The following is a 12,265-nucleotide window of genomic DNA, read 5'->3' on the forward strand; positions in this document are numbered from 1 at the left end:
CTGAGACTATATATTTCTATTACAATTTAACGTAGTAACAGAAATAGAATTATATAGTAAGATTCTTAATAACGTTTTTTTCTTTTAATAGAGCGCATGCGTCGTAACCCCTGTATGCAACTTCCGGTGACCCGGATGTGATTTCAAGGTCCTCGACTTTCGTTTCGTAAATATACATTGTAGATCTTTGGATTAATGTGACGATGGGGGTGAAAACAGAAATATCTAGGGTGAGTATTTCATTTTGTCACGTTTTTCGGTGTGTAGCTACGAGGTGTACGCACATACGTTAATATGTTTCATACCAACTTTGAGCCAAAAGTCAAAGTGATGCAACATATAATCGATCAATGTGATTATTATTATTATTATTATTTATGTTTGTTCCTTACAGATGATTTTGTATCTGTCCTTCCCCGTGGGAATGTTCTGGTTATCGAATCAAGCGGAATATTTCGAAGAATACGTCGTCAAGAGGAAGGTGTGTTTTATAATCTGAATAATAACAATAACACACCAAATGACTGTTTCATTCATTCAATAATGGGTTTGTGTTATTTTGTTCATGTCTTCCTGTTGTCCAGAGAGAGCTGTTTCCCCAAAATGAAAACCTTCGTGTAAGTCTGAATTACCTACTTGTGTTTTATCTGGCATTAACATTAATTTTCTGCATTATTTGCATTTAAAATATAAATTTAAGAATTACATGGTACCAGAGTAAGTACCAGAGCAAATAACATCTGTTAAAATATGTAACAATTTCCAGAACCACATGTTAAATATTTATAATCACAGTCGTGCTTAAAGAAAGTTCAACTATGCTAAAAAATTATTCAGGTCCAATGTAGTGCAAAAAATAAACAACATTTAGAACAATATTTTTAGGTTGTATGAGTTGCACATCTTAATATTAGGCAAGCAAGCTTGATTAATAAGTAAATTAACTTTAGTGTTACTTCCTTGGCTTCATACATAACAATGAACCATACACAAGTAATTCTGACAGGAAAGAGCATACTTTGGGATTGGATACTAAATACGTTATTGATATAGATAATTTTGAAAATAAATATTGTATTGGAAACAACATTTTAGTATCAATACTGTTAATGCCTTTCCAACCCTATTCTTTAATTATTTTTCAACCCTTTCTTTTAAAAGTATTTCTAAATGGCAATGTATCTTTCCTTTTATGCAATAATAATACATACAAGTAAACATTTTTAACTTCACTTGAATTTTCTGACACCTATTGTAATATTCCTTATTAAATGATAACAATTTGTATTTCTATATACCTTTCTTTAACTTCACTGCACTTTTTTTTTCTTACAGATGCAAGAGTTTGATGAAGTGAGGGAGAGACTGCGTGCTCGTAGGGAACAGCATCTATTGAAAGAGATTTCCTCGGAGTCTGAGAAATAAGAGTTATCTACAAAACATCTTACTGTATTTTCAATATGGCACTGACTGAAAAAAACTGGACTGAATTCATGCTCAGTTGATCGGTCTCACCCATGTGATATAAAAGTGTTGTTTTTTTTTATTAATAACCTTTCAGGACTATTATTAAAATACATTTAGAGTGATTTAAAATGTGAACTGTCATAAATAAATGTTGATTAATGTCTTGTTTATGAATTAAATCATTGTATCATTTTTTTTTAGCATTAGAGACCATTTTGTGTATGATTATTCTTATAATATTTACTTATCCTCATTAACTCGAATTGAGACCTCTATTAATGTCACATTCACTTTTTTTATGCTGTTGGTATTAGCAATGGGACATCGCTCCAATTATTCAACTCGCATTTAAAGGTATTCAAGTTATTTTATTGTCAAATATACTGAAATAAATAAGCAACAATACTTAAAGAATTAACTAATAAACAGAATATCAACGAAGAACAAAGTTACGGCACAGAACAAAACAGAATTAAATGCTTTTGTCATGGGCAAATAACCTATGCTACAAATGGTGTCTTATGTTTTTGGCAGGGATCTGGTTTATTTATATTAAAATCTATTTTGAAAGTTGGCAAAAAGATTCAGGATAAATTATTCACAACAATTTCAGTCACAGTACAGTTTTTCTTAAATGCAATATAAAATGATTAACAATCACGTAATTTCCGTAAATTATGAACTCGTTTTTTAAAAACGCTTACTGAACAGTAGATGGCGCCATTTCACTGCAAATAGGCGGGTGTCAGCAGCACCGTGTCAACAAGGAAGTTCCAACTCCTGCGTCTGATGTCAAGATGGCACCTAGTGGACTGAAGGCTGTCGTTGGCGAAAGTAAGTGACAATACTGATATAAAATACCACTTAATCTATTTAACCTATACGTTTTTTAGTTATATTAAAGCCGCCTGTTTCAATGGAACCACTGGCAAAAGTTTATTCAAAGCGTAATCCGGAGAGGCAGGTTCCTCAACTTCCGCCTCCTGCCCTGTTGAAAATGCTGTCGTTGTCGCTGTAAATATCGTCGTGAACAGGGTTTTTTTTTTACAATATTTTTAAAATATAAAACAAGAAAAAAACCAATCGTCTTCAATAGTTAAATAGCTAGAAACTATATATGTCGCGATACTAAGGCTGCGGGCTAACGCTAGGCAGCTAAAACAAAACAGGAAGTTAAGTAACTTGAGCTAAAGTTATCGCCTGTTAACTTCCTCAAAATGAAATACAATATATGATGGGTTTGTTTTTTATAGTCAAATGCGTATTTGTCATGATCATCTGCCGGAAAGTTTAAATCAAATCCATCGGTTATCAAAACAACACACATTTTTTAAGCTCCTAATGTAAATGTAAAATTAAAGATGTCATGTTATGCTCATATCTTATAACACATTGTCCTGATGGCAGGAAATGACTTGAGTATTGTCAAATAACTGTATTTTATTTATAAGTGCACACAATCCTGGGATCTTTAAATGTAGGAAACTCCTCTAATAATTATAGGAAGAAGTCTCAATTTAATATAATTCATACTTTTGACAAAACTTAGTTACCAAACCTACCTAAATACAATGCTGTGTGTGACAATACATTATGTTCTAGTGTATATCTATATTAAATAAGAACTCAAGACAGGCCTAATCATGTGCATAAACTCTGTCAGTCTTAAATAAGTGCTTGGTAATTATGTTGTTTTGTTTTTATAAATTAAATAGTATTATTTATTCCTTAAAAGTTTTTAATTATTTAAAGATATTCTTGAAGATAGTGATATAAAATGCATTTGAAATGAGCAATAATTAAAAGAAACATCCTAATAATCATCTAATTGCTTTCTGATTAGTTTAATCTGGTTGACAAACAAACGTTATCCATCAGGTTATGCATAATTCTGAATGCATCTGTGTTACATAATAACTAGTCAGATGAACGTTTAGTATCATTTGTATTCATTGTTCATGTTGTTTTCCACAGAAATCCTTAACGGGGTTATCAAGAGTGTGAAGAAGGATGGAGAGTGGAAGGTTCAAATTGCAGAATTGAAATTTAGATTAGACTGGATTCTTTAAATGTATTAATTACTTCTTGACATGATCTGTTTTCAGGTTCTCATTGTGGACCACATGAGCATGAGGATTCTATCCTCATGTTGCAAGATGTCCGACATTTTGGCGGAGGGAGTTACAAGTAAGAAAATGATGCAATATTATATGTGTTACTCCCTCTTACTGCTCCCTTTGCCACTGTACTCACTTAAATGGGTCAATTAAATCATTATTATACATGACCGTGCCTTTCACTTCAGAAAATGTTAAACAATGACATTGCATTTTCTCCTACTTTGCATTAGAGTCAAAGTAGTGATTTGAATTTCACACAGCATAATAACAAAATGAAGTCGACAGAATGACCAGCCATGATATCTTTTAGAATTCTTTATGTTTTTGCTTGAATAAAATCAAAATAATGACTATATCTTACAGTTGTGGAGGACCTATATAAAAGAAGGGAACCCATTTCCAGCCTGGAGGCCATTTATTTGATCTCTCCCTTGGAAAAGGTTTGTTCACATATGATTTCTGGATTTAAATGCAGATCCTGCAACAATCCTTCATATCAGTTCCCAAGTAATCTTTTATCCACATGTTTCAATTACAGTCGGTTCATGCCCTGATCGCTGACTTCAAAGATACGGTGTTTACATACAAAGCAGCCCACATCTTCTTCACTGACAGTAAGTATTTATTAAATCTTTAATGTATACACATCAGTATTATAACCATAATTCATCTAATGCTACTATTTGTACTTTCCCAGCCTGTCCTGATGGTCTCTTTACTGAGATTGGGAGATCCAGAGTCGCCAAGGTCATCAAGACTTTAAAAGAGATCAATGTTGCCTTCTTGCCATACGAGTCTCAGGTATGAACACGGTTGAACACCTTAATGTCTTGTGGGGTTTCTTTTCATATAAATCCAAGATTATTTCCCCCCTCTTTTCAGGTGTTTTCCCTCGATGATCCCACCTCCACGCACTTCTTCTACGCTGCAAAACCTACAAAAGACAGGGACAAGATGATGGAGAATCTCGCCGAGCAGATCGCAACTCTGTGCGACACGTTGAAGGAGTACCCTGCTATTCGATACAGGAAGTACGACGGCCTCCTCGCTGGTATGAGTCAGCTAAAAATGTAGATTTTAATTGTTTGTCGTTTTAACCTTCTCAGGGGACCGGAGGAGACGGCACGACTTGCTGACGAGGTTTACCAGCGCCTGATTGCTCACAAGGCCGACAACCCGAGCATGGGGGAGGTGCTGAATCACTGAAAAAACATCTTCATTTGTTTTCCGTTTTCTATCTTCATTGATATGTTTTGTGTTGCTTCTGTCAATAAGTAAGCCTTTGTGGTGTTTTTCTCCTCTATTTTTACTTTCTTTCTTTTCCTAGCTGACCTTTTCCTGTCCCTGAGGTGAATCTTTCTCTTAAGGCATGTATGTCTTTTATGCCCTGACTGATCAAAGTGCAAAAAGTTATTGCTGTATTTTATTTACCTCTGGTTAGGATCAAATTTAAACGCGAATATAATTTTTTAATTTTGTCGATTTTTGTTTTCAGGGTGCGGATAAGGCACGTTCTCAGTTGTTGATCGTGGATCGAGGGTTTGACCCCATCTCACCTCTTCTTCATGAGTTGACCTTCCAGGCGATGGCCTATGACTTATTGGATATTAAACAGGATATCTATTCGTACGTAAAGGATACAATATTTAATTTGATAAAAGGTTCTGACGAGTCGTTCTTTTTTCCGTAAAGTTACCCGACAACCGGCATTGGGAATTCCAAAGAAAGAGAAGTGTTGCTGGACGAAGATGACGAGCTTTGGGTTCAACTCCGACACATGCACATTGCTGATGTCACCAAGTAAGTCACTTGTCATGGTTCCATCCTTTTTATTAACCTTGGATATTTGATGATGAGGTAAAACGTTTTTTCAATAGAGACTGAAATGACATACTTTGCAAATTATCTTGTCTTTTTAATCTTCACACTACATCCGCGCCAGTGAGTTAAAGCCCACAGCTTTTAAAATAAAGTATGATGGTAGCAGGAAGTGGCAGATGGGGAGGATTAAGGGAAGTCTTTCTGCGATATTAAGCGTTAATATAGTGATACAGTGGCATATTAATAGAAGATCTGACGTGTTATAATGTGTGTGGGAGTCTCTCTGCCAGGAAACGTCGAACAAAACTTTTTTTACAAGATTATAGATGCAGTTTCTAACAAAATAAGGTAACTGTGTTGTCTCTCCAAAGCTTTAAAAACACTTTAAAATGTCCTATTATTAATTTAAATTCATTTCTGTCTTTATAGGAAAGTTACTGAGCTCCTGCGGGGCTTTTGTGAGAGCAAAAGAATGTGCACAGACAATGTAAGCGATTTCTGAGTATTTTATATTCATAAAATGGAACAATCTGTGAAAAAAAAATCTACATTTTTTTTCTTTCAGGCTAATATTAAAGATCTGTCGCAGATGTTAAAGAAGATGCCACAGTATCAGAAAGAACTGAGCATGGTGAGTGTTCACAGTTATCTCGGTAACACTGATATTGCAGTAGGTTGAATATATGTACAATATCATATTGTCTAGCTTTTTTAACGACATTTAGGGACACACTACCTGCTTCAGAGTAGTTGAAAAACCCATTGTGTCAGAGAAAAACTTCTTTAGCAGGTACACATTTGACATTTGAATCATTCTGAACAAACTTGTAGTTGATGAATGTTCAATTCAATTTTATTTAAAGTGTCTTATCATAACAAAGTTATCTCAAGACACTATACAGTTGAAATAAGACTATAGTCGATTAAGGAAAAATAGATCCCAGCAATTCAACAATAACTCCTGTAGTTTCTAGTCATATGACAGAAAAAGGAGTCATAACTAATATAATGTAAGTAAGTCATTTTTATTTGTATAGCGCTTCAAGGGTCAAGGGTCACAAAGTGCTTAACAATCAAAACAATATTCAATAAAGTATATACTTTAAAGGGCAAGATAATGGAATTATATGGTTATATTTATATTATATATAATAATCCTATAATGGAAGTAATTGCAGCTTCAGCTAACTGTCAACATACAATAACTTCCCTTATTTATATGGGAAAGGAATCTCTTTATTAAAACAAGTTAAGTAAAGATCCTTCTCACCTTAAATCCCCAGTAATAAAGAAAACCATAATGTTCCTTCTTCTCCACAGTACTCGACCCACTTGCACTTGGCCGAAGCCTGCATGAAGACGTTCAAGGGATCGCTTGATAAGCTGTGTGAAGTTGAACAGGTAAGTGCTGACACACCTGATCAATAAAATAAAAAAAACAAGAAGCACATACAGTATCACAAAGAAAAATCCAGTCTGTTATGTTAGCAACGTTAGCCTAGATCCCGAATATAAATAGAAGTACAATTGTCTGTAGTACACTTGATTAAAACAAAAAAAAAAGCTGCCAGGTATTACTCCAGACCTTCATGGAAATTGTGGTGGCAAAACAAAGCATCAGCCTGGGCGTGCTCCATCACGAGGGATCAGCAGGAGTGCTGCTGTGTTAGTCACTGACATTAAGTATCTTAGAGTGTCTGTCGAGGCATTACTCCGTCCATCAGAGCGCTAAGTTACCTCGACATGATGACGTCTTTATTAATAGCAAATCAGATATGTGCGTAATGATTTGCTGACGGAATCATAACATATTCCATAAGCCGGACCTCGATGTCCACACATTTGTAAGCACTCCAAAGAGGCTGTTATGTCACCAATAAGTGTTAAATAAGGCAAACATGTCATGCTCAGTAATGCAAGTAGTTGTTCCAGCTGGGCTTTATTCAAAATGGAGGGCAGGCGCCAGCAAGAAAGAGTGCCAAGCCTTTAAAGCATTGTCCGGATGTTCCAGGCATGCCATCGTTCCCAGTGGAACTCCCTTTCAGCAACAAAGAGTCCCAGTCCAAACGAGATGAGCCCGTAATGCGGAGGCATTATGAGACGCGAGTGTTAATGGGCCTTTTGTGTGAATGAATAACTCGGCAGCGGATTGTCAGCATGTCCACAAGCTATTTCTTAAGTCCAATAGAAATGCTTTGGCTCTAAAACGAAGTGTGCCTTCCAGACCATAAATAAAGCGGCTGTCACTGTAGCTACTGTCAGTTTAGTTAGGCTGTATTTCTTTACAGGTAATGATTATAAGTTTGGACCTTTTTTGTCAATTATCTCGTTCAAATAAAGTCGCACAGGAAGTGGTTCTGAGCATGACTGAACATTATATGTATAAATAATAATAATAATCAAATTTGTAATAATCCTATGACATCAGAAAAGGGTATTATTAAGTATGTATTGTGTATTTAAGTATGTATTTTCCTAATTTGATTCAAAATTAATACTTTTTATATCAAATTCCATTGCTGTTTTTTTGAGTATTTTTTGTTTGTTTTAATCATTAAGTCCTCAAACCAAATACCTTTAAAACGTTATGCAATAATTTATTTAAATTTATAAATACACATAGATGATAACTCATTATAATAATAACAATGGAAAAACAACATAAATAATAAGCATTAAGTTTATACATTTTTTTAGTTTTAGTCACATTACTTTAGAAACATGAAAGCATTTTCCCAGGTTGCACTAGTGCAAAAATATTTGTCATTTGTAGACAAAAATACTAGCCTTTTTTTTTTAATTTGACTGTGTGTAGGACTTGGCGATGGGATCCAACTCAGAAGGGGAGCCCCTCAAGGACGCCATGAAGAGCATCGTCCCGGTGCTGCTCAACAACGACATCGAGGCCTACGACAAAATCCGGATTATACTGCTTTATATCTTCCATAAGAAAAAAGGTGAAACAAACTTTGTTTAAAATGCATACAAAAAATGTTTTCTCAATTTTTGTTTTACTCTGAATTAGGTATCGGGGAGGAGATTCTTACTAAACTGATCCAACATGCAAACATTCAAGCGCACAGCGACATTATCACCAACGTGCAGAACCTGGGCTGTAACCTAATAGAAGGAGTGAGTACTTTTACATCCGATTTAACTTCTGTGACGGGAAACTATTCTATACTCTTGGTTCTTTTTTTTATAAGGGTCGCAATGCTGGGAAAACTCTGCCAGAGAGGAAGGATCGCACCGAGAGCACGTACCAGCTCTCCCGATGGACGCCTGCCATCAAAGACGTCATGGAGGTGAATCTAAAATGAGCTTCAAAATGGTTCAATCAACGACAATAAATCCTATTCATTTTGTGTTTTTTTTGCGGGGTAATCAGGGCGTGATTGCAGACAAACTTGATCGAAAGATGTGGCCGTTCATCTCTGATCCTGCTCCCATCACCACCACCCAGACTGCAGCGAGGTGAGAGGGTCATTTTTGTTTCTTTAATTGCTGTTGTTATACCAGCTCCTGGATATCTACAAGAAGTGCTACTAGATCATTGTCTTTTTTTATAGGTTAAATACAGGATATCCAGATTATTTAGTTTTCAAAGTGGGAATTCCTATTTGACGATGAGACTCGGACTACTCTGATGGACCGGGTTCCACTCATAAGCCGGATAATGCACAGTGCTTGCATCCATTTAGCACAATTTCTTCCCGCGCCTAGAGTATACACAGATGGTGATATCCTATTTTTGTTTACCTCTGCCGATGTGCTTATGTTTCTTCCGGAGTTTATCTGTCTGTTGACCAGATTACTTGACAATTTATAAATCGCTTTCAATGAAATTTCAATGAACTAAACTAATGTTTTGTTCCCCGAACTGGCAAACATAGGGTTGGCCGTTAAATCTCTTTAGTGTCCAGATTATTCATGTCATTATTTAGTGAGAAATTGTTGTATAAACAAAGCGGGGCGTGAGTACAGCTGGCTGTATGAGTGAAGCCACTATTACGTCCTAATGGACTCTGCCCTCGTAACCTCTTATTCGCCGAGTTTTTTAAAACTTTAAAAACAAATTACTACAAAACATGGTCATGATGAGGGACTTGATGAGGATCTTGGAGAGGAAGACTTCAACATTTGAAACATGCGAGTCAGGAGAGTTGGATTTCCAAATTTTCTGTCACAGTTGCAAAACAAATAGACTCAGGGACTCATTCATTCATCGGGCTATTAAATTGTACAATTCTGAGTTCGGGGGCAGGAGTGGAGTGAAAGTATCTGGATGTTCTGTTCTATGTTAGTGTTTGTATCCTTTGTCTTTGTTATTTCTCTTTGATCTACGTTCTTTATCTTTATCTTTAGACTTAGATTGTATCATCTTGTTCTTTCTCTTTGTTTCTCTTTGTTCTTGTTCTTATTTTATTTTGATCATTTTTTATGAAAAATTGCTGTATTTTCTGTGGCCATTGGAAAAAACAAATCAATAAAGTTTTACCTTACCTTTTACCTTACCTTAGTTGCCCTTTAACAGATTATATTTAAACTATTTTTGAATAAAAATGAAAAGAAATACAAAAAAAAATTGCAATATATTTTTTATTTAAATGTATATTATTTTGCTTTGCAGCAGTGCACGCTTCGGCCACTGGCACAACAAGAACCCAACAGAATACCGCTCCGGCCCTCGCCTCATCATTTTCGTGATCGGGGGGGTGACGCACTCAGAGATGCGCTCGGCCTACGAGGTCACGCGAGCCTCGGGTGGAAAGTGGGAAGTCCTGATCGGTGAGTGTTTGTTTAACAACGGTTGAATCACTTTCTAAATTTCAATCCATTTTGTTGCTACTTCGACAGGATCTTCTCACATCCTCACCCCAACGGGCTTCCTCAATGACCTCAAGTGTCTGGATCAGGTCCCTAACCCAGATTGTTAATTCAAGAGTGCACCTGGAGTTCTGCTCACAATCGAGGAGGATCTGGTCTTGTTTTAATGAAGAACATCCTTTTTATTTGTCGTCAAACCTTTTCGAGATTAGATTTCTCTTATTTAATTAGCCGTCACACTGTCTACTTTTGGATTATTGTTTTTGTGATCTTGTATATTATATTCTTAGTTTTTCCATCATGAAACAGAGGCGATTGTGTTCTTTTCTTTGTGCGTTACAAATGTTTTAACCTCTCCTGTAATCTCAACTGCTGTCCAGAAAATCTTGCACACCCTGATTTAGTTTAATATATTGCCGGGAGGAATTTGGATCGGTGTTTGTTTCTTAATTGTTTATAATTAAATAATAAAACAAATATTAACACAAGACTGATTTTTTTTTTTTCTTAAAAAATATTTTCTTGAGTGGATCCCCTTGAGAACTCCGATTTCCTCCTTTATGGTCTTTTATTGGCTTCAGTAGACCAGGAGTTGGGTGACCTTTGACCCCTAAACAAGTTCACTTTAATTTTGCATTAAGGTTTTAATATTTGTGATTGTCGATGATTAAATTGTGTTGAGGTTTGTTACTCGTCACTAAGTTAAGTTAGTCAGTTTAGTAAGGGAATAGAAATAATAGGCTGATGTAAAAAATAAAATACAAAATGGTTGCTTGAGCTGTTAATTGCTAATTCTTGTTTGGATATTGAGACTCTGGTAAAAGTTAAACAATACTTATAATTTGTAAAATATTTATTTAAATTTAAAGTACTTTGTTGCCATGTCAATAAGCCTAAATTGACCTTAACTATGAAAACTAACCCGATCCAATGATATCTTCTTTGCTCTATTTGAAATGTTATAGTAAACCTCCAATTATTTTCTTATTTGAACGTACCAAGGTCGTGCTCCGCTTTCATGAACGCAGGAGAACAATAAATCACAAGTTGTTGTTTTTTTGCGGGGTAATCAGGGCGCGATTGCTGACAAACTTGATCGAGATCGATGGCTCCCATCACCACGACCCAGACTGCAGTGAGGTGAGAGGGTAGTTTTTCTTTCTTTTATTGCTGTTGTTATACCAACTCCTGGATATCTACAGGAAGTGCTTTAAGATCATTGTGTTTTTTTTATAGGTTACATACTGTATAACAACAGGATATCCGAATTATTTAGTTTTCAGTTCAATAGAGGTGAAATTAAGCCAGTTTTCTTTCTTAACTCTTTATAATCCAAATGGGAATTCCAGTTTGACGATGAGACTCGGACTACTCTGATGGACCGGGTTCCACTCATAAGCCGGATAATGCACAGTGCTTGCATCCATTTAGCACAATTTCTCCCCGTGCCTAGAGTATACACAGATGGTGATATCCTATTTTTGTTTACCTCTGCAGATGTGCTTATGTTTCTTCCGGAGTTTATCTGTCTGTTGACCAGATTACTTGACAATTTATAAAACACTTTCAATGAAATTACAATGAACTAAACTAATGTTTTGTTCCCCGAACTGGCAAACATGGTGTTGGCTGTTAAGTTTCTTTAGGGTCCAGATCATTTACTTTGATTATTTAATGGGAACCTGTTGTATAAACAAAGTGGGGCGTGAGTACAGCTGGCTGTGTGAGCGAAGCCACTATTACGTCATAATGGACTCTGCCCTCGTAACCTCTCATTCGCCGAGTTTTTAAACAGAGGAGTACTTTATAAAGTAATAACTACAAAACATGTTCATGACGAGGGACTTACTGCACCTTGGAGAGGAAGACAACATTTGAAACATTCATTGGCTTCAGTAGACCAGGAGTTGGGTCACCTTTGACCCCTAAACAAGTTCACTTTAATTTTGCCCTAAGGCTATAATCTTGGGGATTGTCAGTGATTACATTTTTGTGCGGTTAGTTACTCATCACCAAGTTTAGTCAGTTTA

General features: G+C 35.8%; 2 protein-coding genes across 2 annotated transcripts; both read left to right on the forward strand.

Annotated features, from left to right (window-relative positions):
- Nucleotides 1-130: 130 nt before the first annotated feature.
- Nucleotides 131-1,646, forward strand: pet100 (PET100 cytochrome c oxidase chaperone). The gene is made up of 4 exons (XM_087809830.1): nucleotides 131-230; nucleotides 395-481; nucleotides 585-617; nucleotides 1,336-1,646. Exons 1-4 carry the CDS (start codon nucleotides 204-206, stop codon nucleotides 1,423-1,425), a joined length of 237 nt encoding a protein of 78 aa, XP_087665956.1. The 5' UTR covers nucleotides 131-203; the 3' UTR covers nucleotides 1,426-1,646.
- A 556-nt stretch (nucleotides 1,647-2,202) lies between these two features.
- Nucleotides 2,203-10,723, forward strand: stxbp2 (syntaxin binding protein 2). The gene is made up of 19 exons (XM_087809828.1): nucleotides 2,203-2,301; nucleotides 3,442-3,491; nucleotides 3,573-3,654; nucleotides 3,951-4,027; nucleotides 4,126-4,201; nucleotides 4,285-4,388; nucleotides 4,470-4,618; nucleotides 4,694-4,778; nucleotides 5,083-5,213; nucleotides 5,280-5,387; nucleotides 5,838-5,895; nucleotides 5,974-6,039; nucleotides 6,729-6,809; nucleotides 8,224-8,365; nucleotides 8,434-8,540; nucleotides 8,615-8,713; nucleotides 8,797-8,882; nucleotides 10,039-10,196; nucleotides 10,266-10,723. The coding sequence occupies exons 1-19, from the start codon at nucleotides 2,265-2,267 to the stop codon at nucleotides 10,343-10,345; spliced, it is 1,776 nt and encodes a 591-aa protein (XP_087665954.1). The 5' UTR covers nucleotides 2,203-2,264; the 3' UTR covers nucleotides 10,346-10,723.
- The last annotated feature ends 1,542 nt before the right edge of the window (nucleotides 10,724-12,265 follow it).

The sequence above is a fragment of the Callionymus lyra genome, chromosome 15 (genome assembly GCF_982586985.1).
Source record: "Callionymus lyra chromosome 15, fCalLyr1.hap1.1, whole genome shotgun sequence".
NCBI lineage: Eukaryota > Metazoa > Chordata > Actinopteri > Syngnathiformes > Callionymidae > Callionymus > Callionymus lyra.

Bases quoted from the DNA above. Each gene is read 5' to 3' on its own strand.
- stxbp2 (XM_087809828.1), top strand. From the start codon at position 2,265: ATGGCACCTAGTGGACTGAAGGCTGTCGTTGGCGAAA. The intron at 4,028-4,125 runs GTTTGTTCACAT...TTTCAATTACAG, and splicing joins TGATCTCTCCCTTGGAAAAG to TCGGTTCATGCCCTGATCGC. The intron at 5,896-5,973 runs GTAAGCGATTTC...TTTTTCTTTCAG, and splicing joins AAAGAATGTGCACAGACAAT to GCTAATATTAAAGATCTGTC.
- pet100 (XM_087809830.1), top strand. From the start codon at position 204: ATGGGGGTGAAAACAGAAATATCTAGG. The intron at 231-394 runs GTGAGTATTTCA...TGTTCCTTACAG, and splicing joins TGAAAACAGAAATATCTAGG to ATGATTTTGTATCTGTCCTT. The intron at 618-1,335 runs GTAAGTCTGAAT...TTTTTCTTACAG, and splicing joins CCCAAAATGAAAACCTTCGT to ATGCAAGAGTTTGATGAAGT.